Below are 26,987 nucleotides of genomic sequence, written 5' to 3'. Positions count from 1 at the left end.
CAAAATTTTTGGAGTCCTTCACTGCGGCGTTCCTCATATTCTCAGTAGCTTAGGGACGTTAAATCCCGATAAACAAGGAACCATATCGGATTCTGTGTGCAAATTAAAGCTTATCAACGATAAGGGAAACAGCCATTCAGCAGTGGCAGTCATTTTTAATGATTCATCGTAAACCATTACAGAGTTGAATTGACTGTTTGTGTTGCACTTCTCTTGCGCAGGACTGTGCCAACACCATTGGTCGCCTCGCGCTGACAGCTGTTGCGCCACGCAGACACCCTGGTGCAGCCTTGGGGGGACAACGGCACTCTCCTAAACGACTGCTCTCTCAATGGAAGCTCCAGGTGGCTCCGGAGGTAGCGTGCGCCTTCTTTCTTTTAGTGAACTGGCCGAAGCTGAAGTCTCATGCATGGTCTGATCACATCTTACGAATGGTGTCCGAGCAGGGGTGGTTCAATGGCTGCGGCGTTCGGCAGCTGAACAGAAAGGTCGCGCGTTCGCATACTGACCGGTGCGGCTGCAATGAATGCAGACGAACTGTCGGAATTTCCCTCTAATGTGCATTGTCTGCCGGCATTACGAAACCTCAGGCGTTCAAAATTCACCGGAAGTCTCTATTAGGGCATTTCTCCCCTAGCCCCGATTGTTCTAGACGCATAAAGTATATCAACTAGGGTGAAGAAAAGCCACTTCCTTGGAATGTGCACCGCAATATCTTTTCAGCGCAGTTTCTATAAGAGATTGACAAGTTATGCTGTATTATAGGATGTAGGAAGCACAATTATATCCGCAATTTTAACGACCTCAATCAGCATGCAGTGAACCTCTTCTTCAAGTATGCATAACATTCAAATTGTGAAATGTCATAAAGAAATGTAAACAGTAAATACGTTGTATTAAAGTGAGAAGCTATATAGTGTGGGACCATTATACAAAATCTAACACAAGACATTTTTAAATAAGACACATGCTCATCAATTCTGGACAAAAGACTTTTTGAACGGGAAAGCATTTATTAACGCAGTTTTTTATATATATTGTAAGATTTCAATATAAAAATCAATACATCTACAAATAACCCAACGGCAGTTTTGAATTTTTTTCTATTAACGTTATGGCTGTCGTCAAAAGCGTTCCCAAGCCGCCGCAGTGGCTGAGTGGTTATGGCGCTCAGCTACTGGCCCGAAAGAGGCGGGTTCGATCCCGGCCGCGGTGGTCGAATTTCAATGGAGGCGAAATTCTAGAGGCCCGTGTACGGTGCGATGTCAGTGCACGTTAAAGAACCCCGGGTGGTCGAAATTCCCGGAGCCCTTCACTACGGCGTCTCTTATAGCTGGAGTCGCTTTGGGACATTAAACCCCCATAAACCATAAACGATCAAAAGCATTCCCCGTTTTTTTTTATTTCTATGGGAGTCTGAACTGTTCGTTGCGACCGAAGAAAACACTTTAAAATAAACATTTTTTAATTAGAATAAACTATTATCTTCAATATTACAATTAAAGTATCTTGCAGTTTTGCAGTTTTGTAACTTTTTGTCCAAAATGGCTGGACTTGATTAATAAAATATGCCGGACTGACTTCCCTTCTCCCTACTTTCGCACTCCGCCCCATGAATGGAAATTAAAGTGATTTAAGTACTAGAACTTCCTAAAAAAGTTCAGGATAGATTTTATTTCTCTCTAATTAGGTAGCAAACTTATTCTGGACACCTCATTATTCTACCCCTCCTTATCAAACACGGCTCCGACAAGTTTGTAGAGTAGGTGTGAAAACGTTGCTGGAGCGCCGGACTGGGCCGCAGAAATAATTTCTCCTTTTCGTTCTTGCCATAAGCGAGCGAAATAGTCATCTTACCTTGACTAAGGTTGCTACAGGAAGAGATATAAAAGAGCGTGTAATGTTTTAGTGTGTTTTTTTAGGAATAAAAATCCTGTGTTCGGTAAAACAGACACAAATGTTTGTTAGTTTTTGCACGCACTAGAACTTTTTGGAATCAGATATCTTAACTATTGTCTCGTGAGGTATAACCCGCAAGGGATATTTGTGCATTTTTTTTGCAATGTTGCTTCTTCGTAATTTCGGCTAGCCGTTACGACCATCCTGCTTAGACTTGGTGCGCGCACTGTTTCGTAAATAATAAATAAGTAATGTTGATTATGAAAAAGAATAGGAACAATCGACATTGCTGCTATCAGCCCCAAATGAAGGACCGCACCGTCGTCACCTGTCTCCCTTCTCCTTATGAAACACACTGAGATCTTCAACGTGGTCTTTGTTTTGGGTGGCCACTCGGCTGCAGAGGCGCCGTCCCCGCATTAGGTGGGCAACGTGTGAGCATCGGGGCGGAGTTTAATGCGACGGATATGGATGGTGCCTGTGGTGGGAAAACAGGACGATGACCAGCACACAAGGCGAGGTATTTAATAGTTGACCTTGGTCACTTCGTGCACAACACGCTAAGAGCCACACTACGGGAAAAGATTATTCTCGAAAAGACTGACGTAGAGAAAAGTACATTAGAGTATCATGATTAGAAATAACGACGGAATTGATGTTTAGTCCAACCTGTAGGTCTTTATACACAAACTTCGAACAAATAGAAAAATCATCGCATCTCAATTGCTACAAGTTTAACAATGGTAAACAGCTCCCCTAATCAGCTACCCTTACCTTTTCTTGCGGTATACACATGTACTTTGAGGCCTTATGTACCCTCTTAATTGATATACCCCTCGTGCTGCTATTAAATTGAGCTTATTTAGCAACAGGTTCAAGTTTTTTCTCTTGACAGGAAGACTAAGTTCGCAGTTAGGAAAAGTTCCAGAAATGTCGAATAACCCTTTTTGTTCTGCCAAATCTCTATGGAGAAGAGAAGAGGAGGGCCGAGCGCGTTGGTATCTTATGAAGGTATGCGAGCCAACAGAAGCCGGACGCTGTGAAGGAGCGACGGGAAAAAGGGCGCTCGGCATAAAGCAGATCTATCGTTAGTACGTGAGGAGCAGAAAGGCAGTATCAAGGCAAGGTTGCGCCACAAGAAGCTCGGCCTGCTTAATGTCAGTGGTGCCAGGCTTGAGAAGCAGAAAGACAGTGCCGCACGGCCAATTTGGGCGTGGCAGTTCGGCAATGGGGACTTAGACTGACTTTAAATAGCACTGAGAGAACGAATACTAATTTTGATGACTCAGAGCTTGCCCTGCAATAACTTTTTCACAGTCAGAAATTTATACGGGTACTCTATACTCCTTACAGTTCTTACTGAATAGCAGGATTAAAACGATACTGAAAGTTTCATGCCTCGCATTATCTTTTTACCTGCTGCACTGACACATGATTGTACATGTGGTGTTGTTCTGAACTAGCATTGTAGTATGTTTGGTTTATTGTTGTGTGTTACGTTGCCTTATATGCACCGTTTTTTTCTCAACCAAGGATTTAAAAATTTTATTTTGCGGCGTTGAAGTTCCGCCTTTGTTTGATACAGTTTATGCGAGCTGTTCTCTATCGTAAATATAGTTTTTCAAAGTAAAAGTACGTGAACGAATGGGGCCTACAAAGTAGAAATACCTTAGTGCAACATAGAAAGAGTAGAAAAAAACCAGGGATGTTGACATGTGCCTTGAACTTCCTTTTTTCTGTTTTTTGCTTAAACTTCTTGCATCTGTTTTGTCTATTTCCTTCTCCTGTGTGTTTATCACTTATGATCAGCCACTGAATTCTCAGGACAATGACATTATATCCATGGCAGATCAATCAGCTAAAGTAACTGGTCGTTCTCATGCTTTGTATGTTGCACTCTAATGCGTTGTTTCTGACTGGAATAAACGTCAAATATAAAAACCCGATGAAGGAGGAAATAAACATTTGTCGCACTGTTACCGCATAGCTCTGTGTTGTCATGAAGATCGACTTACACTGTGCCCAATGCCGTCACTATGCATTCCTCCTTAGAGGTAGTGGTGGCGGGAGCCCCGATGTTTTAACGCTCGCGGACTTGGAAGCGCCATCGGGAAGATCCAATACACGCCAAGACCCGCTGTTTGTCGTAGAGTTTCTTTCTTGTTTCGTAAACAAAGACAAAGCCTGCTTTGGCAAATATGCAGCCATCAGCTGCATGGTCCGGAAGGATATTTGAAATCATTGCCTAATTAAAACAATTCCTGAGGTGGCAAGAGAAGCGAAAGAGGACTGCAAAGTCAGAAAGTGATATGTGGCAAGAAAAAGAGCGGAGATAAAATGGCCTGTACTGGTTCGCGACAGGGCAACATTGAGGCCAGTGACAGAGGCCTTTTTCTTGGAGCGGTCTATATTACCCTGGCTGATGGCGCCATGATTACATTGACGCTCAAACACATGCTCCACGCTGAATGCAGCCGAGGCGGGACATACTCAGGCGACGGGCGCTGGAGGCCGGAATTACGCTCACCTTCGAGGCTCCATCGCCGTGCCGGAAGAGTTGCTGTCGCCGATGAACCAGGCCGTCGTGCTGCTGGCCACCATAGTATTCACGGGCCTGTCACTGTCCGCGCCTCTTGCAATTATGGCCCTAGTGCCGGGCTGCTCCTGGCACGACCCGCGCTGCTTCGATTATGGCCGCGAGATGATGCTGACCGCTTCCGACCCACAAGAGGAAGACCCCTGCAACGACTTCCACAGGTACGAAGAACGCTTGTTTTCTAAACAATATCGGATCGTGCAGTTTTATTCCACGACAGATATGTAATCAAGCTGCCTTCAAACCTTAATGCATGTTTATAAATGTTTCTGATCGAGCTGCCGCGGCTAAGGAGCAAGATGAATTTCACTTCTGAGGCTAGTGGGGAAATAGTACACATCGGGTGTACAGAGTGCGTACCTTAGTTATTCCCTAGCAGCCCGCATTTGGTTGAGTAATGCGCGAAAGAGAAAAATACCTTCACTGCCTGTGGATCCCTAAGCTCGAGAACACAGGTTGGTTGAGAGAGCATGTGAACAGTCAAGAATGACAGATGCAGCCACGCTCACCGCCGCCCACGTGAACAGGCCTGCTCTTCACTGCTTCGATGCGCAACTATTAGACCAGGAAAGATATAATCAAGAAGGAAAACAGGTTGTAACTACTAATATTAGCGAACAGCTCAACATGGTATTATGGAAAGATTTGACTAGGGTATGAAGAATGAAAGCCGGAGCTCAGCAGGCTCTGAACACCACTCATTGTACGTGGTACTAGTAAGGCCTTCGAACGCAACCATGGTAAAATCCCCGCCTGCTGAACTATTGCTGCCGGCAGACTGTTTAAATGTCTTTAGCTGTGCGGACATCGCTAAGTGGTATCAAGGTTGGTTGTACATTTTGGCAATAACAAATGCATGAAAAAAAAAACACAAACAATGTCGCGTCTGCGCCTTATACATTTGCGATACCACGCCACGCGTTCAAAATTTTGTTCATTGCTAGCGTTTGTGGCCACGTATCTTATCAAAAACGAGAAGAGTTTCTTTGGGTGTGTAGCAACGTACGTTGGAGGCTGAATGACAGGAGCTAAATACCGAGAATGTCTTTTTCGAAGTAAATATTTGGGGACATTAGAAATGGTATCACAGTAATAGGGTATTGGCCGAATAAAAACATTACACGGGGTTTAGCTTTTGTTTGGCTGGGTCCTGTGGAATATCAGCTCTTAGGCTACCTGGACTTATGGCGCAAGAAAGCTGAGTAGTGATGCGCTATAAATTCTTCAACTGCATTTTTTTTCCGAAGCAAAGTTCAAAAGCAACATGATAGTGAACGCGACCAGGTCGCAATCGCAGTTTACGGCGCTTCCCGCGTAACGTAGTCCCAATTTGTATAGAACAGACTTCGAGGTATAATTTCAAGTCGTGAAATTTTGTTTTCAGAATGCTTGCAATAGTTTTCTTAAGTGTGCACTCCAAAACACTATAGCGACAGACGAGGTTTAAAGACCTTCGCGAAACTTAAGCGTGAAAAGAACGTAAGATTGGGAAAAATATCCTTTTACTGGAAACAGCGAGAAAAGCGTTGACATCTCTTTTTCCTCTCCTATCGTACACGTCTTCCGGGCTGTTTTTCTTACAGTGTACTAGCAATTCGTTTGTTGAGCCATAGAGAAATCTCTCGAGTATTTTATAACTCCATTTACTGAATTTAAGTTGGAATGCCATATAACGGGTGATGTTTCGCTTCAGAATCAGCTCCGCAAACGTGGACGCTTCGTGGTTAGACACTGGGCATTCTGGTGCGTCGTAAACAGCTTTAGGCTGAAAATCTTTAGTAGTAGACACGCTCTTCCAACGTAAGTCACCGTCGTTCTCTAACTACGAAGTTATGTACACAAGCATACATCGCGATTATGCTGGTATTAGGCATTCTTAAACTTATCAGTGATAAACTACCATGACTGAGTGAGGGTTCATAACCGAAATAGGTTTCCTATATATGGGATTTACTGCTGCAGTTTTGCATCAATTGCGAAAAATGGCGCTTCCATTCGCAAGTAACACTAACACTTTTCTTCTGGAAACATGATTTTTGCATCCTTTACTAAATTGTATATATGCTTGAGATACTTCCTCTATCATATGACAATTCTCTCTACACTTTATTTTCCTTGTAAATCATGTATTTGTCGAATATATATACCCCAGTATCGCTTTCTGTCTCGAGTGAACCTGCCGATGTAACTATCATCATGCGTGTTACTTTTTTTGGCTCCTGCTACAAACGTGCGCAATGTGGAACTGTGAGGTCTTGCACACTACACATCCGGCGTGCACAATCAATAGACGTGTTTTCGTTTCGGTATAGAGTATGCTATTTATCCTGTACACATTTGTCTCCCGCTGCAGCTACGTGTGCAGCAATTTTGCGGAACTGTACCCGAGTCGGTCCAGCTTCTTGGCGCTGCTGGAGGCGAAGCTGTCGGCCTTCCGCAGCCACGTGCTGGACGAGCACCCCGTCGGCGCCAGCGACGAAGTGGGGCGCCACGTAATCGTCGCCTTCCGCAAATGCGTCGAAGAGTACAGGTGCGCACGCGAAAAGGCGCCTGCAAAATCATGCAAACTCTATCATTAGACAAGGAAAAGAATCACTGATGCAGGACGGTAAAGTTGTGCGTGTGCGAAAGGAGGAGACGTGGTCACAGACAAAAAAAAAAGAGTACCGGATTCATCTCCTTGCGGTGCAGCCAATTTACGGGAGAGCTAGTTTGATGCTAAATGCTGATGCCAGATCGAGCGATTAATAACCCTGTGCAAGAATGTGAGTTTCGTATTGCGTGTATGCATTTGCAACCGCTTGATCACTATGGGCAAGTTTTATTGAATGCCTTTCTCTGGCAATGTTGCAATAGGACAGTCGTGCAATTTGGATGTGGGGATGTTGAGTCTGAGGGCTGTGGTGTAGGCTGTGTGTACGGCATGCACGTCATTACGCGACACATGGGACCGTACTTCACGGACCAGTGGCTCTTTCATTAATACAAGACAGGCAACCCAGGTGACAGGTGGAGCGAGGAAACCAAAAACGATAGGGCTAATAGGAGGGAAGCAGGTGCAGAGTCAGAGCATGAGATGGTAACGGCACGGACGACGACGACTTTACTTTCGCGACAATACCCGTTAGCTATCGGCGAGAAAAAACGTTCCCGCTGGTGGCAAAGGAAATAAATACCAGCAGGGCGGGCTATCCAGAAAAGAAAGAACGCCGAATTTAATTTTTTTATTTTTATCAGCATGCCTTTTGCGCTGCGGATAAATAGTAAAAAGGTGTAGCCGGTTATGCAGGACGTCAATGGATGCTAGAAAAGTATTGCGCTCGTGGACAGTCTTGACCCAACTGATGTGTATAGTTTTACGTTCAGAAAGTTTGTGCGCGAGTTTTAAACACTTGTAGTTCTTTTGCGTCCAAGGAGATCCCAGTTTTCTGCATTCTGACTGCGTTGACACGCAGCCTCCGCTGCCGGAAATCCAATTCACCTCCTCTACTTGGATATCACGGTGTCATATCCGCGGATGTACATTCGTAGAAGAAAGTTTGGCCATCATACAAAATTTGGCGCCAATAATGTTTACTTACAGACTAACTGAAAGTGAATGCAAAAGGAAGAGAACTTTGCTGCCTCGACAGCGCCCTCCTCTGACCAGCTCTCAACACTCGAAAGCTAACCATATCCTACAGGGACGTTGTCTCTAGAGCTGCTCGCCGCTGTACTGTAGCATGTGTTTCGTTACATTGCAATTAATATGCACTTTTCGAAAAAGCGAGGAGACACAGCGTAGTCATCTACTGTCATTGTTTGTGTGTCCTACAGGTCTGGTGAGTCAGGAACCAAACGGAGTAAGGCGCGGGAAATGAGAAGCTTGTGGCGTGACTAGAGGTTTAGCTGGAGCAAATTTCAAGCCAATACACGGCCGTCCTATCTTACGGAAGGGGGGCAGGGAAAATCGTGAACACCGCAGGTACCTTAATTATGAGTGGCTGGGAAAGAGACGGAGGGACGGGACGTTATGTGAATGAAAATTAAGTTCATAGCCTTACTCAGTGTTTGTCTTGACCGCAATGTCCATGAAGGGCTGAAATTCATTCTAGATTGGAAAGAAAAGATAGAGTAGAGATCCGGACTCCTCAAGGTCAAAGCCACGTTACCCTTGGGTCCGAATGGCCAGAACAGATACGCTGCGCAGATGACCCGGAAAGCTACATCCTCACTTATACTTGCTTGGTGTTCGGACTGCTGTACTAGTGCTCGGGCACCTAGTAGAAGGCGGACGCGCTTCTATTAAGCTTGCCTAGAAATTGTGAGCTTATCAGGACTTTTGACCAAATACAATGGTGTGTGTTGATATCTGCAGGCAAACAGGCTGCAGATGAGCCGAATAGACGTGTGAGTTATGGCGTACGTGCTCGCGGAAGTTGGCACCAGGCTTCATGCGCTCTTGTTTATTATCTTGGCTTCGGTCGTAGCTGTATCAGGGCGTTGTGGTCTTTCTTGTGCATCCTTCTTTCTGCGCAACTTTGATTGAGGGTTAGTTTTCTCATTATTATTATTATTAATATTATTATTCACTATTTGTTTATTGCATATCTTGCGAAATACAAAAATTAATGGACCTATAGCCATTGGCTAGTAACGGGTCCGTAATCAGCATTGGTTGCAAAATAAATGCCGCACACAGACAAATGTAATAACACAATAACTCATAACTTGCATAGTTTATACAAAAATGAATATGAAGTCACTTATTATTCACAATATTTCGGAAAAAAGAATTTCTTTAAAGCAGGAGTAAAATTAGGGGCTTGTTTAATGTTTAGTGGCAAATAACTCCAAATAAGAGCAGCGTTAAATTCTAAGAGCCTTTTTTCCGCACAGGTTCTGACATGGAGGTAGATTAAAATTTTGGTTTGTGGCAGCTCTTGTGTTCAGTAACGAAATTTTGAACAAAGTGATAGGAAGTGGATCATTAGTTACTATGATCCTGTTGGTGGAACGATGAAATGAGCTTGGATTGTTGCTCTATTGGGCTGTAGTAAGCATCAGATGATATTTTTTTATTTCTGGAGCGACATTTCGAGCTGAGTTTTGTTTCTTCTAGCTTTAAAGAAGAAAAAGCTAAAATACTTTAACAAATAATGAAGTTACATGCAGTGTCATGATCAAGGCTTGCTCTAAACGATTCGTACTCATTGCTCTATTTTCTCTGTTTAATACTTCTAACACATTTGTAGTATGTGTAGACTATTTGAACCAGGAATTTTAGAGGTTACATGTTATCAAGTAAACTTGTATCGTAGTCGTCATTTTGGTCTGAGCTTCTGATCCCTTATTAACACCTCTTTTTGGGCTAGTTGGTGCATACTTGATGTTCCCGTTGTTCACCTTCTCCTCCTTGTCACCCTTCTCTCCCCTTGAAGCTTCACCGTATATAAACTGCATCCTGCTTCAATAAAAAGCCAGTTGTGAGTTAGCGCTTGTGTCTCGTCTGTTCTGTCTTTGTGGTTGCATGTTTTTGCGCTAGGTTTTCTCTAAATTCTGATCCCTTGCACGTCAAACTCGCTGTATATATCACATTGTAATGTTTCTTGCAATTTTGTTCTGCTGTGCGCACTGTGAATTGCCACGGGCATTGCTTCCAACATGTTAAATAAACGAAATTGTTTGCTCTAACGCCAGAAAAGACGATCGGTATTTCCGTCTGCACCGATAAGCTATGCACGATCACAGAAATTAAGCTAAACCCCAAGCAACAGCTGATGTTAAGCGTTGCTGCAAAGCCCCGAATGGTGGTGCTTGCTTCGCGAAGACGTGTGGTGTAATGACATTTTCGCGCAGGTAGAACAAGCACACATATCGCGTACGCACGCATGCAACGCTTTTGGGGATTCCTTCGAGTGCGCTCTCTTCACGCCTTTTAAATCTTCTTTTACTCTGGTATCAACTTCGTCAACGGCCAGCAGGGCGCCGCAATCAGGCACGCTCAGTGATCCCATGAATAGGTTTCTGCAAATAAACTAGATTAAGAAATTTCGGTTGTTTAAATCGCACTTCCCGGATCCCCATTTTGTGCAGGCGCAACTACGACAGCTTGTTGCCACTGCGCCTCCTCTTGCGAAGTGCCGGAATACACTGGACCCAGAGGGCCTCCACGCAGTCGCACCAGGACACGCTGGGTATCGTGCTCCGGCTGTCGCTCAAATACGGGGTGCCCGTCCTGCTGCACGCCAGCCTCCGCCCGTCGCTCAAGGAGACCCCCGACAATCGGCTGGTGTTAAGCCTGGAATTCAGGGTGCCGCGGTTCCCGCAGGGCGGCGGCGAGCGGACGGTCTCGGCCATTGAAGGGTCGCTGCGGCTAGTCGGGCACAACAGCACCGGCGTCAGCCGCTTCAGGCGCTCAGCGCTGAGCACGATGAGGCACATGAGGGCACTTATGTCACATCTGAAGGCGGCGTCGCGCTGGGAGGGCGGCCTGGCGTACGTCAAATTTTCCCAGGTTCAGGAAAAGCTCCTGTCGTTCGTGGAACCAACGCCGTTTCTGGGGATGACGAACGCGGCTCTGCACGAGGCGAAAAAGGAAGACGTGAGTGGAGCCTTGCTTCCCAATGCGGTCCAGCAAAATTATACATTTGCAGTCATCCCCCTTGAGGCGCCATTTTTGTTTTCTTGCAAAATAAATATTTTAGGAGTAAATTGTGACTCAGAAGTCAAGAAAGATAATGCGTTAGTTTTCAGCCGAATGTACCAGCGGGTAACTTTTTCACGGATGTTCAAACATTGTCTGTGTGGTTGGAAACATTTAAAAATCGGATTTGTTTAGAAAACACAACACAGATGGCGGAAAATTTTTTCTTTGAAACGTGGACTTTGAGTTGGAAATTTAAGGAAAAAAATTGATTTTATAACGAGTGCAAAAAATGTGTGGGCACAGAAAATGGCAGCAGACGTGCTACCTAGTTCCCAGTTTTGGGTAATATAATTTACTTTTTCTCCATAGGGCTTAACAATCGAACCTGCATGTGACATAAATGGTGCTGCGAAAAAATCACTGTTAGGTTCCATTCATAATCGCGTACAAAAAGGCTTAATGAGATAATACGTAATAAAGTGCAGGAGCACAGGCCAGGAACATTGATTTTCGCTACGCGCATAATTAATTTATTTCTACAATACCGCTACTCAAAAAAGGCACGAGCAGGAGTGAGGAATCATACAGTGTAGCGTCATAACGGAATGCTAAATTGAGGGTCCTGACACGTGATGAAAAAGCATTAAAAAGGAGGAACCATAAAAAACAGATTGTGTCATATGTGCATTCAAGGTTAACAGTCAAAAACTCATTCAGGACTCCAAGGTAGAAAAGACGGCAGATGCATCCAGACAGCGGTTCTACGGAGGAACTTCACTAATTTGAAACTAAATGAAGTCCTGCAGCGTCGTTTGCTGAAGGTGCGAACTCTGTGTCTGAAGCAAGACGCGGGTTCGATCCCGGCCGCGGCGGTCGAATTTCGATGGAGGCGAAATTCTAGAGGCCCGTGTACTGTGCGATGTCAGTGCACGTTAAAGAACCCCAGGTGGTCGAAATTTCCGGAGCCCTTCACTACGGCGTCCCTCATAGCCTGAGTCGCTTTGGGACGTTAAACCCCCATAAACCAAACCAAACCAAACCTGTGTCTGAAGCATTCCCCTTTGGCACTGTTGTTGAGCGGGAAGTTACAGGAACAGGCTCAGCACAGTGCGGAAAACAAAAGCAACCCACAAACAGTGATGTCACAATCTGCCTTATTTCTAGTTTCTTTTTTGACAGCGTGACATACCTTTTGGGCCAGTTTACTGAAAGTATTATTAATGGGCCGTGTCCAGTGCAGCCGGCACTGACTGTTTTGGAAGCCGAAAGGAGGGTGTGACCTTGTGTGACAACGGTAGATTCATATCACCTCTTACTTCAAGTCAGCTGGAAGTGTACTTGCCGTTGCATAAATGATTGCCAAGCAAACGTAAGTATCGCAGGACTGGTGAGATAAGTATTTATCATTTATAATAAATCTTGGGCAAGGCCTGCCAGGCGGTTGTTTGAGTTAACCCGGTAGGGGCTTATATGCAGTTAATAAAACGGAATATTGCGGCAGGGTGCGTTTGCTGATATTGAAGCATGAGTACACGCCGTATCAGCCACACATAATTGAGACGTGTATACAAAGTGGACACTCAGAGAATGCGGGATGTGACGCGTAGATGAACATAATACTTGTATGTGCGACCAGACGTGGCCAAGTATTGAAAGCGACACAGGAATAAAGAAAAATTAATTCTCCGAAATAAGTAGTGTTTGCCAAAAGCAACCTACCAATTAGGTTCGGTATTGGGTGTGCAGCTTGCTATTACGGGGCCCCAATTGGGTTTGGAGCTCGGCCGGTGTAAGGACGAGATGAAACCTCATCCTCCGGGATTATGAGCTGCACCAATACGTGCCTGTTTGGTTAACAGGTTAAGTTTCTGAAATAGTACGGATCCTGGTCAAAGAAAATGCCGTTCATAATGCCCATCTACAAAATGGTTTACCACTGACCTTGATAGACATTTGCCCGTTGCTCCGCAGGTTGCATACAAGACGGAAAAATTGTACATTTCAGGGTTAGCCAAGCTGAACGCTGAGCTTGAATACGGACTTTCTGTCATTACTCGCATTGAAGGCGTTGCTTTTTCCAATCGTTCGACGACATTTTTAAGAACCGTTTCTTCTTTCAGAATTTTTCTGCTCTTATTCTATGTACGTAATTTCTCGTTAACTGTGAAGATGGTGATCTTGCTTCGATTACGGCCGGTACTGTATTGCCTTAATTGGTGCTGATAAGGGGCATGTCAGTAGCATTTTGACAGTTCAGAGCATCAACGCCGCCACCAGAAACACTCTGCATTCCAAAAAAAAAGGTCGATTTGCGTAGTTAGGTCAAATAGATATTAGGTGCGCTAGCAGTTCGGTTTTCACGTCGATTTTGGTGTACAGTACTCACGGATTGAAATAGGACATTCGGAGCGCTAGCCTTGCAGTGCCACGCAGGCATGTGGTAAACCACAGGCCGGCTGATTGGCTACTGGAAGGAACAATTCTGCTTTGTAGATGTTCTCCCTCTCACGCCATACCACAATGCACCACCTTGGTTCCATGAGCGTCTACGGGCGGCGCTCCATGAAGCGACGGCCACGCGCTCCGAATGTCCTATTTCAATCCGTGAGTACTGTACATACCATTGTGCACGGCTGGTAGTTCTTCGGGTAGCGATAACGGGCTAATGTCCATACATGCGGAATTGGTCATTCTCTACATTCGTATAAACCTGAGAGTCTTCCCACTAATCCTGGCGCAGCTAGTGGTGCAGCGATCAAGCGATGGAACACTGCTTTTCTTGGTAGGTGCTTCCATCGGTGGGACTTGGGCTGCGATAAGGTGACTCTCCCTGAGCCCCCTCCTAATATTAATTGAAATGCCACCTGACACAGTGGGCAGGCTACCCACCTGTTCACCGCTTTGTTTGTCTCTGCTTGTGTCTCTCTGAAGCCTGTTTTGTGGCAGGCTGCTCAGTTGGCCACCGATTCTGAAGTCTGTTTTGTGGAAAACAAACAGACAGGCAAACACCTAGTGGCTAAACGCGTAGAATGGCCACTGTAAGCGCTAGCGAACTAAACACATTGATTCAGTAGTTCGATGAAACCATTGCATAATTAGTAGAATAGGTAAAGGAAGCATGAAGCTTATTGGGGAGAGGAGAAAGAACACCTGCCTTGGTTTTGACAAGAGGCTAACAGCTTGCACTTCCGTGTGAATGTTGCTTTCAAACTGGTGCAGTACTTCCGGCAAGAGGATGAAATGGTGACCTCCACACCGACGCTCATCGCCGCATTTTCCAAGTTCGTGGCCGCTGCGAAGGCAACCGCGCTGCTCCGCCTGGTCCGCTACCTGGTCATCGAGAGCCTTTTGCCGGTCTCCTCTGGCAACCTGGCGGACATCTACGGCGTCGACGAACGCGCGGCGTTTCACTTGCGCGCTGACGCCTGCGCCCGGGAGGCCATCGGAGTCATGCCGCGCGCCTGGGAGCATCTCCTCTACGAGGAACGTCTCGAGCAGAGGTGCCCCCGCTTTCGAACGCTCGAAAGCATTCTCTCTACGATGCGCTCACTCACGGTGCAGCTTCTGTGCATTCCTTCGTGAAATCGTCATCGTTATCAGGCAGGATGAGTAGTGCACCTCAGGCGAAGAACCTGTACAATAAACCTGCACTTTCCGTCTCCTGCGCTTGTTCCGACCACCGTATCCCACCAAGTTTTCCAATCTCTCCTTTCCACGCTCTTTTTGTGGCTTTCGGCTACAACTCCCTGCTTTTAGTTTATACAAGAGGATGCTGAGCTGTACGAGGTGACGCCAAGCACTACAACAAGCAGGAAAGATTACAAGTGCAGGGTTCCTCTGTGCATTTTCTCTTGTGTTCTCATCCGTGTTCGCATCGTCTAAAACTTCGATATCTACTCTGTTATCGCAATCGACAGCTCTTCATTTTTTGCTGGTGGTACATGGCAGGCGAATTCCAGTTACTCTCCTTGACGTTTGATTGGATATTACTAACTCGCATTTTTTTCATTTGGACTTCTTTTTTCGTCTCTGAAATTTTTTTATCGAACACGGTATCCTTTTCTCATAAGGTGGAGGTTCAGAAATCTCGAAATATGTTCAACTTGTGCCGCTATTTCGAACAAAGAAGACCGCCCCAGACCCGTTGGTACTTCAATTCACCGCCAAACGCCAGCACCTTCGCACTGGCTGCCGGTAGCAGCAGGTCGAAGAAGATAGCGTGCAACGCGTTTGCACTTCTGAGTCATAAGTGCTTTGCGGAATTACTGTACAATAAATACTTCGGGAGGATTGCCTACTTGGCTGGACATACCAACTGCACATTCGTTTGACCTGCCCTCGCACAACGCCGCCGCTTAGGTGTAGTATATTTTAAGTTCTTTTCCTTAAATAACCTTAAAGAGGAAAATAAGCCCAACACAATGTCTCTCTCTGACTTTCCTCTTTATTACCGCTTACCTGCCCTCCTCGCCATGTACCCCGATTGTTCGGATAAGCACCATTCTCGCCGCAGTTATTGATGGGAGAGCGGATTTTCTTCAAACATCTAAGCACACAAAGGCACATTCAGATATACTTAAGAGGCCATAAAATAGAGACAGGTGCAACACAGACGTTCAGAGTGGAACTAAGCTTTATAAGCGACCGAATCACCGTACATTGCAACACATTCAAGATAGACGCACTTCTGTTTCAACTTGAAGAATTCAAAGATACCGGTTTCTATGGGGGAGGCCTTACACAGCGTAGCACAGTCCCTATTGGTGTTGAATTTCAGAGGACGTTGTCCTAAAGTGGACAAAGGTCTCGACAGAGCTGACGATTATTTTAGCGGTAAAACAATAGTGTTAGGTTGCAAGCACAAGACAGTGGGGTATGCAGCTAACTTATGCATGTGCCGTGGCATAAGCTTCCGGACGCGCCTCTGGACTCCAATGAAAGCATATCACAACAAGCGCAAGTTTTAAAAGAAGCCTGGAGGAGTATAATAAGTGCTTCAGTAAACGTCACGTAAACTCAGCCACGTTAGGGGAGCAAGCACACATCGGCTCGTGTAGGCTGGTGCGCGCATAGCGAATAATAAAAAAAAAAACATCGTACACGCCCTTCATTCGGAATTATTTTCCATATAAAATCCGCACTAGTTTTGGGAACCAATGTTTATCTCAATCCAGTTTATTGGAGCATGCTATAGCATGCGCTGAGCCATATTCGTACATGTAAACATTCTTGCACGTGGCTACTAACTAAATGTCTCATAAGGGAAAGCAAACTGGATTAGGTGTTTCCCCTATCCTTTCTTCACTTGCATGGTTTAACCGGATTGGTTGCATATTCGGGCACTGGCGGCTCGCCGGCTCAGGTACAAAGCCCCAGACGCTGTAGTTCGCGCAATCCTGGACTCTGCGATGGCACACTACTCGTGGATGGACGCGGAGACGCAGGCTCGTGTCAACGGGCGCTTGCGGCGGCTCCGCATCGTGCTGGGCCCTTTGGCTACGCTCTCGAAGCCCGCCGATGTGCGGCGGCGCTATCGGCACCTGCAGCCGTTCGGCGATTCCACGTCGTTCACTACCTGGTTGCTGGAACAGCGGGCCCGCAACGTGCGTGCTCGGAACGCGGAGCTGATGAACAACGGAGCCGCGTTCAAAGCTTCGCCAGAGCCTGAGGCGGTCAGTATATGCGCTCCAGTAGAGGATGAGCAGTGGAGCTTGAAGAGAGACTAATGGCAAACTGAAGCAGGACTGTAGCAGTAGCCCATCCTTGCCTGAATGACAAGTAGGCAACTTTAACTGAAAAGAGGTAATTTGTAACCTAAAACTAGAAGACAAAAATTGGTTGTGGTTTAGCTCTGGCTAACCCTGGTCGAAAGCGAAAAGCTCCATCTCTGTGGCTACGTTTGTTGTCGAGCGACTGGCTCTTTTCATAGATATCCATACTGCCACACACACAGTAGTAGGCATTTTTTAATACTTGAACATCTTCCTTTCTTCGAAACGACATTAAAGGCGCTCACAAGAAAGAGTATATATTTAATATGGCTTTAATGATATTTACAACTGCATTATTGCTGGTTTTATAAGAATATATGGAACCAAATGCGGTTCCAAACGAAGCGCAAACCCTGCAGATAATTCCAGAAAGATGAAAGAAATTGGTTTTTGGGGAAAGAAATGGCTGAACGTGAGACAGGCGTGATTTCCTTTACTTAAAACCAACTTTTATATTCCTCGGCTTAGGCGTGGTTCGTGTGCACCGAGGTATATGAGACTGGCGTCATTTCCTTTGCTAAAACCGACTCTATTTCACTTTCTTTCCCTTACTGTGCGATTCGGACGAACACTGAAGTATGTGAGACAATGCGCAATTTCCTTTTCTTAAAACCAATTTTCGGTTCAGTTTACTTCCCTTACGGGCGCGGTTCGGCTGTCCACCGAAATATGTGAGACAGGCGTCATTCCCTTGTTTGACCTCTAGCTACATTCAAGGTCAAACTTGCGGCCAAATATCTCCGCTCTCCAAGGCAGGCGTCGCATCGACCACACCTCGCGTTCTGCTGAACGGATCAAAGTTCATCGGCGTTTTAAAATAATAATAATAATAATAATTGGTTTTTTGGGGAAAGGAAATGGCGCAGTATCTGTCTCATATATCTTTGGACACCTGAACCGCGCCGTAAGGGAAGGGATATAGGAGGGGAGTGAAAGAAGAAAGGAACCCACTTTCATGACCTGCGCATGTGATGCCGGCAGACACTTTTCCGCTTGACCGAAGGACAATGTCAAAGACCAAAGGTCAAGGTCAAAGGTCAAAGTCGAGATAGTTGGTGGAACAGCCGTTGATGTTGCTACTGTAGCTGACGTAATGTGTCGAACCTGACTACCACCAGTTATGCTCATGATTTGACCTCTACCTACATTCAAGGTGAAACTTGCGGCCCCGCTGACGGCTCGAAAAGCTGGCGTAGTGAAGCTTTTCGCTTCAAAATTCAGGCAATATCCCCAGCGTCCACTCTCGTAAGGAAGCTCCGGTGACGTCAAGAACGTTTTGGCGCATTAATGACTGAGGCCAGGCTAATCTGACCTGCTTCGCGTCCGTGATCGCACAGTCCATGTCTCTTTTCATGTCAGAAATTTTAATCTAGTGGCGATAAAGAAATGTTCCTTTTTTAAAAATAACCCAGCCATAAGTTCCTATTTTTCAGCCGAATTAACCCACAGTAACCGGAAAATGTAGCGCAGTCAATTCTTACAGAGACATGAATTTATATGGAGTTGTTTTCAGTGTTTCTTAAATTTTTTTCGGCCCTCAAGGTGGGTATCATGGTAAAATTCTGCAGCAGGTTGTGGATTTCGCATTGTCTGGTCTTGTACTACCTGAATAAGATCTTTATATTTTGTTTGCTGGAGCAGTTAAATTTCGCTCAACATTTGGTGGAGAACGAGGTTGTAAGGATGCAACAGGCGTACCACCTCTCACTCACAGCCCTCCTCGTCTTTTCAATCATTAGCCCATAGAACGAATCCAGAAGCTGTTGCGGCCACATTTCTTTGCTGCTACGTCGCGGCCATTTTGTGCGAACTCCCACTTACCTCCTTCTCACCACCATCACTTCTGGCTGAGCGGTCCAGCGCGAAACCGTTAACGGCGCCATAGCTTTATATCCTCTCTTCCTGTCCCCTCACGTCTTTCATTTCATTTCTACATTCTGCCTGCTATCCTTAATTCCGCTGCTCCAGCTCAGGTGCTTCAGTATCGATGGCTGATGCCGGGGCTAGAAAAAATATTTTCTTTCCTTCTTATTATTAGTTTAATAAAACCACTTACTACTACTACCATAGCTTTGCGTAGACCAAATTCCCTTGATAATTGAGGGTAGCGACATTCAGCGCCGCGCAACGCCGCCTTCCTCCTCAATTATCCTCATTCGGCAGCTACCTGCGCTGCACACTGCACTGTTTTTGTCCTCAGCACCCTCTGGCCCGCCAAAGTAGTAAGTTTAGGATCGTTATTTTTTTCTTGAGGGGTGGCAGGACAGGTAGGTCAGGGCCTCGAAGGTGCATGAAAATTTAAAAAGGATGATAACAGCATCGATGATATCGAAAGGAAAATATGTTTTTTTTGCTTTAGACTGCCTGTCTTGGTGATAAAGTAACATTAGCATTCGGGTGAGTTCGTTTCATGCTTAAGACACTTTCAGATTTACACCGTTTATCAGGCCTAGTATTGCTTGTGGCATGTGTCGATCGGCGCTTTGCGTTGCTTCGTCGGTCTACGCATACGGAACGCGGGTGTTTAATACGCCACGCCTAATTGCACCAAGTCAGTCGAGTGTGGTGTCCTTCCATCTGTGAGTACCTTATTTACACGTAGATTTTCCGATGTCCGAGCTGCCTATAAAAGTACCGTAAAGTGAACTCGATCAAGCAGTGCCGGTAAACACGCATTGATTACGACTCATCCTCGGAATTTAGTGTATATTATCTTGTGTATCGATGCGAAGGAAGCTTTTTAAATAAAAGGTAACGAAGAGCTACACCACCTATTCTATATCAGCATGAATAAAGCATATTTCATCAAATGGCATGTGACTAATCCCTTACATGCGTATGCACCAAGCAGCAAGAGTACGTTGTGTTCACGAAATATCTGCGTCGTAACTTGATTACAATAATCCGTTACGATAATCACTCTTGGGCCGCCGCTGCACCTAAGAGGCTGTAATGTTCGGCGGCTGATCATAAGGCCTCGTGTTCGATCCGGGCCGCTGTCGCTGTATTTGGATAGGGGTGAAATAGATTTTCTTAGGTCAAATGAAGGAAAAATTCTCTCTTGCCACTATGTACCACTATCCTATCAAGTATGTGGGAAAGATCCGATTGTGAAGTACAGCGGCATACCAAATCGCTTCTGTGCTATGCGATGTCAGCGAATGTGAAGGGGCCTTAAAACACCTATTGAGCAGTGCATATAAGTGCACTCAGGCGCTAGATTATGTTGTCATGAACATCTGATGCAAATAACTCACTTCTGCACACAGCACAGAACGCACAGTCGGGCTCTAATTTTGCCGAGCCCTTTTCACGTTTCCGGAGAACTTTTCGCGTTAGAGTCTTCCTTCGTGACACGCGTGTGCATTTATGTCGGTTTGACAAACTGCTATTGGCTGGGTTATTTCAGACGTCATGCAGCGACCGTGGCTGCGATGAGTCAGCGGCGTCACGCCGGCGTGTCGGAAAGGTTTGCCGCCTGTAGAATTTCCGCGCTGCGCCAGCATGGTGGCATGGCCGAGTGGGCGGAGTCGACGGTGGAGGGCCGGTGTTCGACCGTGCAAAAAAAGCTGATGATGGCCCAGCTTTGTTAGGCCAGGATATACGTAGCGAAAGCGCGGCGACATCTGGTACGGAAAGAGTTAATTCATGAAAGGAGCGAATTCACTACATGCGTCCTTATTCATGGTTAAACCTTGCGCCGTCGTGGCGGAGTGGCAGCGTCTCCGCCTCAAACGTCAAAGTCCCTGGTTCGATTCCCAGCCTCGGCACAGGGTCTCTTTTATTCAGTGAGTGTGCGGGGGATTCACCACGTGGTCAGTCACGCGGTGCGGAGCAGTTGCCGGCGGCGCGGCGCCGTGGCTGGCCATGTGGTTTTTCACGCGGTTGGTCACGTGACAATGCAGTCACGTGATTGGTCATAATAATAATAATTGGTTTTTTTGGGGAAAGGAAATGGCGCAGTATCTGTCTCATATATCTTTGGACACCTGAACCGCGCCGTAAGGGAAGGGATAAAGGAGGGAGTGAAAGAAGAAAGGAAGAAAGAGGTGCCATAGTGGAGGGCTCCGGCATAATTTCGACCACCTGTGGATCTTTAACGTGCACTGACATCGGACAGCACACTGGCGCCTTAGCGTTTTTCCTCCATAAAAACGCAGCCGCCGCGGTCGGGTTCGAACCCGGGAACTCCGGATCAGTAGTCGAGCGCCCTAACCACTGAGCCACCGCGGCGGGCGTGATTGGTCATCTAGTGCGCCTTCCAGAGGACTCCGGAGACCGGCGATGCGCGCGTGGTGGCAGCTCCGGGGCACCAGCTGTGCGCCATGTAACGTCACTGCTCCTCGCGCATGCGCAGCACGGCTCTCCAGGAGCCAGGCGAAACTGCTCAACCTTGGCCAGTGCAGCTTACATTAAAAAAGTGAAGCGAGGATGGAGAAATGCGCGAAGACAATGAAATCCGTGTTTAGGAGGCAGATAACTCGGTGTTACGGAACGTTTTAAAAGATTTTATGTAGAATAAAAAAAATTGATTAGTTCAGCGGGTCCTTTAGGCATACCACACGTTTTTTCATTAACATGATGATCATTAAGGCAATTGATTAATTTATAATGCTTATGACCGATTACACACTGACGCACCATTTTTATACCAAGCGTCATACACATTTGGTCATGACTGTTGAGGCCACCAGCTGATGACCTCACATCAGCGGCACAATCTGTGGGCACATTTTGCTTTTCCATGTCTTGCGGACAGTTCCGATGCCGACATAGCTTGGTAATGCTTTCGCAGTAATAACCACTTGCAACCTGTTGATTATGAGCCCAAGGCCACCCGTAAGAAGAGCAAATCAGAAGGCTCACCAGGTCAAGATTTGCCTCGACGTAAGTTTCACTTCTTTTAAGCAACGCCAAAGTGGCTTAGAGGTTTTTAATTAGGCTTTAACAGCTGTGTCTGTTAAATTATTGTGGCAGAAAAAGTAACCTTACACAATGAAGAGAGAAATTAAAATATTTGAAGTCTTGAGGAACTACATTCATGCATTCTTTGTGTAAGTGCATGCTGGGTTCTATGAAAATAAACAGGAATGATAACTAGCTGCTGAAAGCATTTCTAGGCAGGCATAGCGAGGATTTAAATGACAGCTTACAGGCTTACTTCAAGAAGTAACTACAGAATGGTTGCATCGTCTAACGGCTCACCTTTGTTGTGAAGACTGTATACTCAGCAAAAGGCTATTGTTCAAATACGGGGCATTGTAGCGGCCTATAGGCAGAAAAATTGAAGAGATAAATAAAAAAATAAAAAAGCAGCGTGGATTGAATAATCAGGTTTAATAATATATCTGTAGAAAATCTGAAGAAAACCTCGCAAGGTTACATAGCGCCACGAAGATATACGAGGGTGTCCGCTAGGATAGCGAAGCGGATTCAGAAGTAAACAAAATATAGCTGGGGGGGAGGGGGGCACGAACTGGGGCGTAGAGGGTCTCGAATGCGATTTTGTGGAATGTTATCGGGCTACTGCCACAGTAGATGGTTCTTTGGAGATCATTGGGTGGGGCATTAGTCTTTCACTGGACTAACCGAGCTTACAATGTTGATGACTGCCTGTGCGAAATAAGTGCAACTTTCGCTTGTCGAAGAGGGCCTTTTTGGCCGTGCTTCGTAGACGTGACGAGATGTTGGTAAAATGGGGTTTCAATATTCTGTCATCGCAACAACAAAACGTGTACAGAATGTTTCACCTAAGACGTGACACAATTATTAGAAATAGGTTTTTCAGGCAGAATAGCGCTTTTCTCGTCATAGCATTTCCAGCGATGAGTACAGTCTGCGTCACCCTTGTATAGAGTGCTGGATCAGTGAACTGCGTGCAGTAAAAACTAAAATTTGAAAGCAGCCCATACTTTCCAACCAAAGTGCCCGGGCTCTACTTGCGTACAAGCGTTGCGTCTAAATCATATCAGTTTCGAGAAGGTGACAGGTTTATGCGAGAGAGTGCACCGCCCAGGTGTTCTGCACAAGTATGACGCGGACTGTACGTCAGAATACAGCGAATATGTGCTAACAAGCAGGCTGGTTAAACAATACTGAATAGTCTAAATTTCAAATATTACTCCTAGGCACCACAACTGCGGACAGGCGTGTAGCCCACTTTAAGTAATGTTGTTTACACTTTTAGCAATTTGTTTAATTTCGTGCTGAACATAAATCGGCAGAAAACAGTAGAAACTCTATTACAAGTTGAGACCGACCATCGCCAAATGTGGGGGTACTTATAGCAGAAAAACATTTGCCAGTAAGTGCTCTTCTTGTCCGTACTTCTGGTCACTTCTTCCTGGTCTGCGTTCATGTCTTTAACAAACTGCGCTCAGCAGGCCTCGCACTGACTTCGGTCATTGAAAACTCAAAGCAACTTAAATCTGCACCGCAGTTCCTGGACGTGCAACCAACCGCAGTGCTAGACACCGTGCGACACGAGTTGCTCACGTCCCCGGCGCTTCTGTTCCCGCCATTTTCCACTGGGGACGAGGCGCCGCATTCCGATGCGGTCAACTACGCGGCACTGGGTTCCATCGTGGGCTCCCTCCTCGCCCGCCACTTGGACCCCGTCACCGGCGTCTACGATCTGCGGGGCGTTCGCTACGGGCACACGTGGTACGCGGAGAAGAGCGAAGCGACCTACCTTGAGCAGCTGCACTGCGTGGGCCTGAAGCAGGCCTCGTACGAAAGAATCAACGTCACCGACAAAGACGCTTCCGAGGTGAGCGCTGCTCTTGCACCGAGCATAACTTTCTGTGCATGACTGTGGACATACCTTCGATTGCATTGCGGAGATGGTCGTATCAACATGACTTTTTCCAGGCTCCTCGGAAGGCCACTCGGAAGATTTTTAAAAAGGGATGAAATAAGTTCTTTCTTTACATTTTTGCTCTCCGCATACCGCTTTTTGGTAAGTCGCTAGGCTGTTCAATGAAGCGGAGACAGTGTAGCTAGGCAGAAGTAAACTTGGTGACCGGAAGTTTTTGATATGCTCGCAAGAATAGAAGTGCCCAGTCTAAGTGCGACTGAACAACATGGCAGCGTACACAGTAAGGTTACTGTGCCCCGTTCTCCTTTAGTACTCGCGTGGGAACTGGGTTTCAGTCTTTATGTACCTCAAAACAGACAGTCCAGTTGAGCGTTCACGAAAGCTGACGTAGTTTGACGGCAATTTTCGGGCTCATGTCATAAAGTCAAATTGATCACAAGTTATTAGGTTATTATTTGTGATGCCATACTAGAGGTTTTGATTTTTCTGGGCAGCGTTTAGTTTTGTTTGCGGGCAAGGTGTAGCAGTGGGGCATAAAAAATTTAAACGCTCACCCTACTTTTAGAGGACGGTAAGATATTGCTGTGGTACTGCGTGTTTAGTAGATGTGATTAGGTATGTCTTGTTTACGCTTACAGTAAAGAAGATAATGTTCATGTTGCACGAGGCATTTTTAACAGCTCCCGGAGTGGTCGCGGTTTTAAGACTACTGCGTGATTTTAAGAAAAGTGTCTTGTTGATGTCAAATAGAACAAGCATATCTAAAAAATGTTCCCAAAAACTGTTGAGCTGTCCTTTCTTCCAAGATCGAGATCAACATTCGTATCGAGATTTTAGCGCATGTCTGTTTGTTGTAAAAAGACCAATCCCATTTTACAAGAGTTTGAACTTAGTACCGACTGGACGGCGCTTGTGTTTCACCCTTTCATTGTCTGCATTATCATTGTTACACCACTCCTATCTTGGTCTTGATTGGACTGATGGTGTCTCTTATGAATAATGACATAAATAAAAAATGCGACTGCGTCATGGTGGGCGCTTTGAATTTCATGAATTTATTGTTGATTCAATGGCTGAATTTCAGGATTTTTTAATGAACGCATGGAAAGAGGCCACAGCACATGTCACCCTCTCATTTAGGAGGTAGACGGAAAAGCAACAAAGATTGCAGCGTTTTCACGTGTCTTAGCGGCTTCAGAATGCGCGACCGCGTTCATGTCATGGATGGCAGAAATATTTTGACAAGCAGACGTTACTTTTTTCGATTATTGCTTTGAAAAATACGGCAACGTTGTACTCTCCGCTTGGAAGCGACATAGTGCGCCGTACCTTCAGTACATAGCGGTACCAAATCAACGTGTGCACTTCGTCTTGGATCTTTCTGTGTCTGTGTTTCTTGGATAATTTTGCAGCGCCCGGTCGTGAATGCTTTAATAAACATAGGATAGGATTACTTATTAGTGCTTACCTGCAGTGCCCGAAGGCGTTATCAAAGGCAGCAGGATATTTGAATAATAATACAGGCCAATAGAAAAAATATTAACGATGTTTGAGCAGCATGCAGTAGTCACATAAAGCAGCAGATATTATAATCACGACCAATGTCATACACCACAATAATAAGCAATAAGCAAAAGCCACGAAGAAAGATACTCTGGAACATTGACAGAAGGAAGAGCACAACTTTCCGCACTGTTGTGTATTTGATAGTAGAATCCGAAGCATCGTTTCCGCCCGGCGTTCGGACCTATCATGCACGGTATTTGCAAACGGTAATTTACAATACGCCATTTTGCCTGCGGAACCATTATCGATTCAGTGCGTTTGCACAGGTATTGGCGCACACGGTCGGCCTCCGCATGGCGTACGCCGCCTTTCGCAAGAGCGCGCACAACCACTCCTCGTCCGGTGTCGGTGGTGGCTCAGGCAAGGAGGCTGCTCCACTAGGCATCGGCGCGTCGGGGAAAGTCTACGACCAGGAGCGGCTCTTCTTCGCCGCCTACTGCTTCCAGCTGTGCGGCATTGGCATCCCTCGTCACGTGACGCGTTCCTTGCCGCTCAACGCGCGCTGCAACCTGCCGCTCCGCGAACTACCCGAGTTCGGGAACGCATATAGCTGCCCCAACGGCAGCGCCATGGTGCCTGAGCAGACTTGTCTATAACCACCCTGGAGATTACAAGGACTCGGAAGTTACGGTGACTATTTACAATCATTGTCCGGAAACGTTCGCCTGATAGATTTTTGTAGGCCGTTCCTTGCGGATCCAATGAGGCGTAGTCTTTGTTACTGCCTCTGAATTTAGCTCATTTGTTACAGACATTATTATATTAGAAACATAAAAAATTGGGGGTATAATTGCAAAATCATTGCGGGGCTGAATGCCAGAAGAAACATTTTTCTTGCTTCATTTCTCCACTGAAAAGCTTTCAGTAAAGCGAAAATGGTCTCAATCAATGTAGGACGAAGAAAGAAATGACATGTACGCTATTGGTGTGCTGAAATGAAGGTAAAATAACCCTTCTCCAAGATGACTGTAGCAAAGTGTCTGCTTCAGCTTTCTTTGGTATCGCATTGGGCTACAAAAAATTGTTTCCTTAGACTAATATTTATAATTATAACAAGTGATGAAAGCTTGTAATCCAACATGCAATTGCTATCAGAATGAGCACACGTTCATTTTTCAGTTTGCAGTCATCATTGATATCTGATTCACCGTCTTATCCTGGATCTTATGTTTCTACTGCATATTCACGCTACGAAAGCTTGCCGTGTAATAGAAGGTTCTGACTGTCAAGAAAGAATTCAGCGGTTCGTATTCATGCCCCTAACAGGTTTACTGTTTTAACGTCGCTTTTACTATTCTGTTCGATAAAACTCGGTAATTGCTTTTTACTATATGCCTTGAATGTATGGGTTTCGCAACATCTCTTCATTTTCAATTTTGATAGCTCTTTCATTCAACGTTAAGTATATACATTATATATGTGTTGCACACATTTATTTTCATTAAAATAAAAAAATGGGTATGAAAACTTTAAAATTAGACTCGCTTTCAATTAAGCAATGATGCGTCTGCAAAAAGTGTTTATTGTATTCGGTCATGAGTATCTATTTCTTGACTTCCCATGAAGTTCATGGTACGTTAAAAACAATGAATGTTCGTAACGGAAACGTTACTCAAACCCTTGGAACCGATTTACTCTGCTCTTACACCAAACAATAATTAACAGACAAATTTTATGAAAGATCATTATCTTTCCAGATCTACCAAACTT

General features: G+C 45.5%; 2 protein-coding genes across 2 annotated transcripts; both read left to right on the top strand.

Annotated features, from left to right (window-relative positions):
- The first annotated feature begins 235 nt into the window (after positions 1-235).
- On the top strand, positions 236-15,081 carry LOC144108498 (uncharacterized). Its single transcript, XM_077641718.1, has 5 exons — positions 236-356; positions 4,374-4,656; positions 6,849-7,025; positions 10,571-11,078; positions 14,343-15,081. Exons 1-5 carry the CDS (start codon positions 332-334, stop codon positions 14,703-14,705), a joined length of 1,356 nt encoding a protein of 451 aa, XP_077497844.1. The 5' UTR covers positions 236-331; the 3' UTR covers positions 14,706-15,081.
- A 1,450-nt stretch (positions 15,082-16,531) lies between these two features.
- On the top strand, positions 16,532-26,053 carry LOC144108497 (neprilysin-21-like). Its single transcript, XM_077641717.1, has 3 exons — positions 16,532-16,795; positions 23,334-23,663; positions 25,544-26,053. The coding sequence occupies exons 1-3, from the start codon at positions 16,532-16,534 to the stop codon at positions 25,871-25,873; spliced, it is 924 nt and encodes a 307-aa protein (XP_077497843.1). The 3' UTR covers positions 25,874-26,053.
- The last annotated feature ends 934 nt before the right edge of the window (positions 26,054-26,987 follow it).

The sequence above is a fragment of the Amblyomma americanum genome, chromosome 10, assembly GCF_052857255.1.
Source record: "Amblyomma americanum isolate KBUSLIRL-KWMA chromosome 10, ASM5285725v1, whole genome shotgun sequence".
Taxonomy (NCBI): Eukaryota; Metazoa; Arthropoda; class Arachnida; order Ixodida; family Ixodidae; genus Amblyomma; species Amblyomma americanum.
The sequence above is the reverse complement of the archived record's forward strand: the minus strand, read 5'-3'. Positions and strand labels throughout refer to the sequence as shown.

Excerpts from the sequence above, each read along its gene's own strand:
- LOC144108498 (XM_077641718.1), top strand. The coding sequence starts at position 332 with ATGGAAGCTCCAGGTGGCTCCGGAG. Across the intron at positions 7,026-10,570 it reads AAATGCGTCGAAGAGTACAG|GCGCAACTACGACAGCTTGT; the intron begins GTGCGCACGCGA and ends CATTTTGTGCAG. Across the intron at positions 11,079-14,342 it reads ACGAGGCGAAAAAGGAAGAC|TACTTCCGGCAAGAGGATGA; the intron begins GTGAGTGGAGCC and ends AAACTGGTGCAG.
- LOC144108497 (XM_077641717.1), top strand. The coding sequence starts at position 16,532 with ATGGCACACTACTCGTGGATGGACGCGGAGACGCAGGCTCGTGTCAAC. Across the intron at positions 16,796-23,333 it reads CTTCGCCAGAGCCTGAGGCG|TTCCTGGACGTGCAACCAAC; the intron begins GTCAGTATATGC and ends TCTGCACCGCAG. Across the intron at positions 23,664-25,543 it reads CCGACAAAGACGCTTCCGAG|GTATTGGCGCACACGGTCGG; the intron begins GTGAGCGCTGCT and ends GCGTTTGCACAG.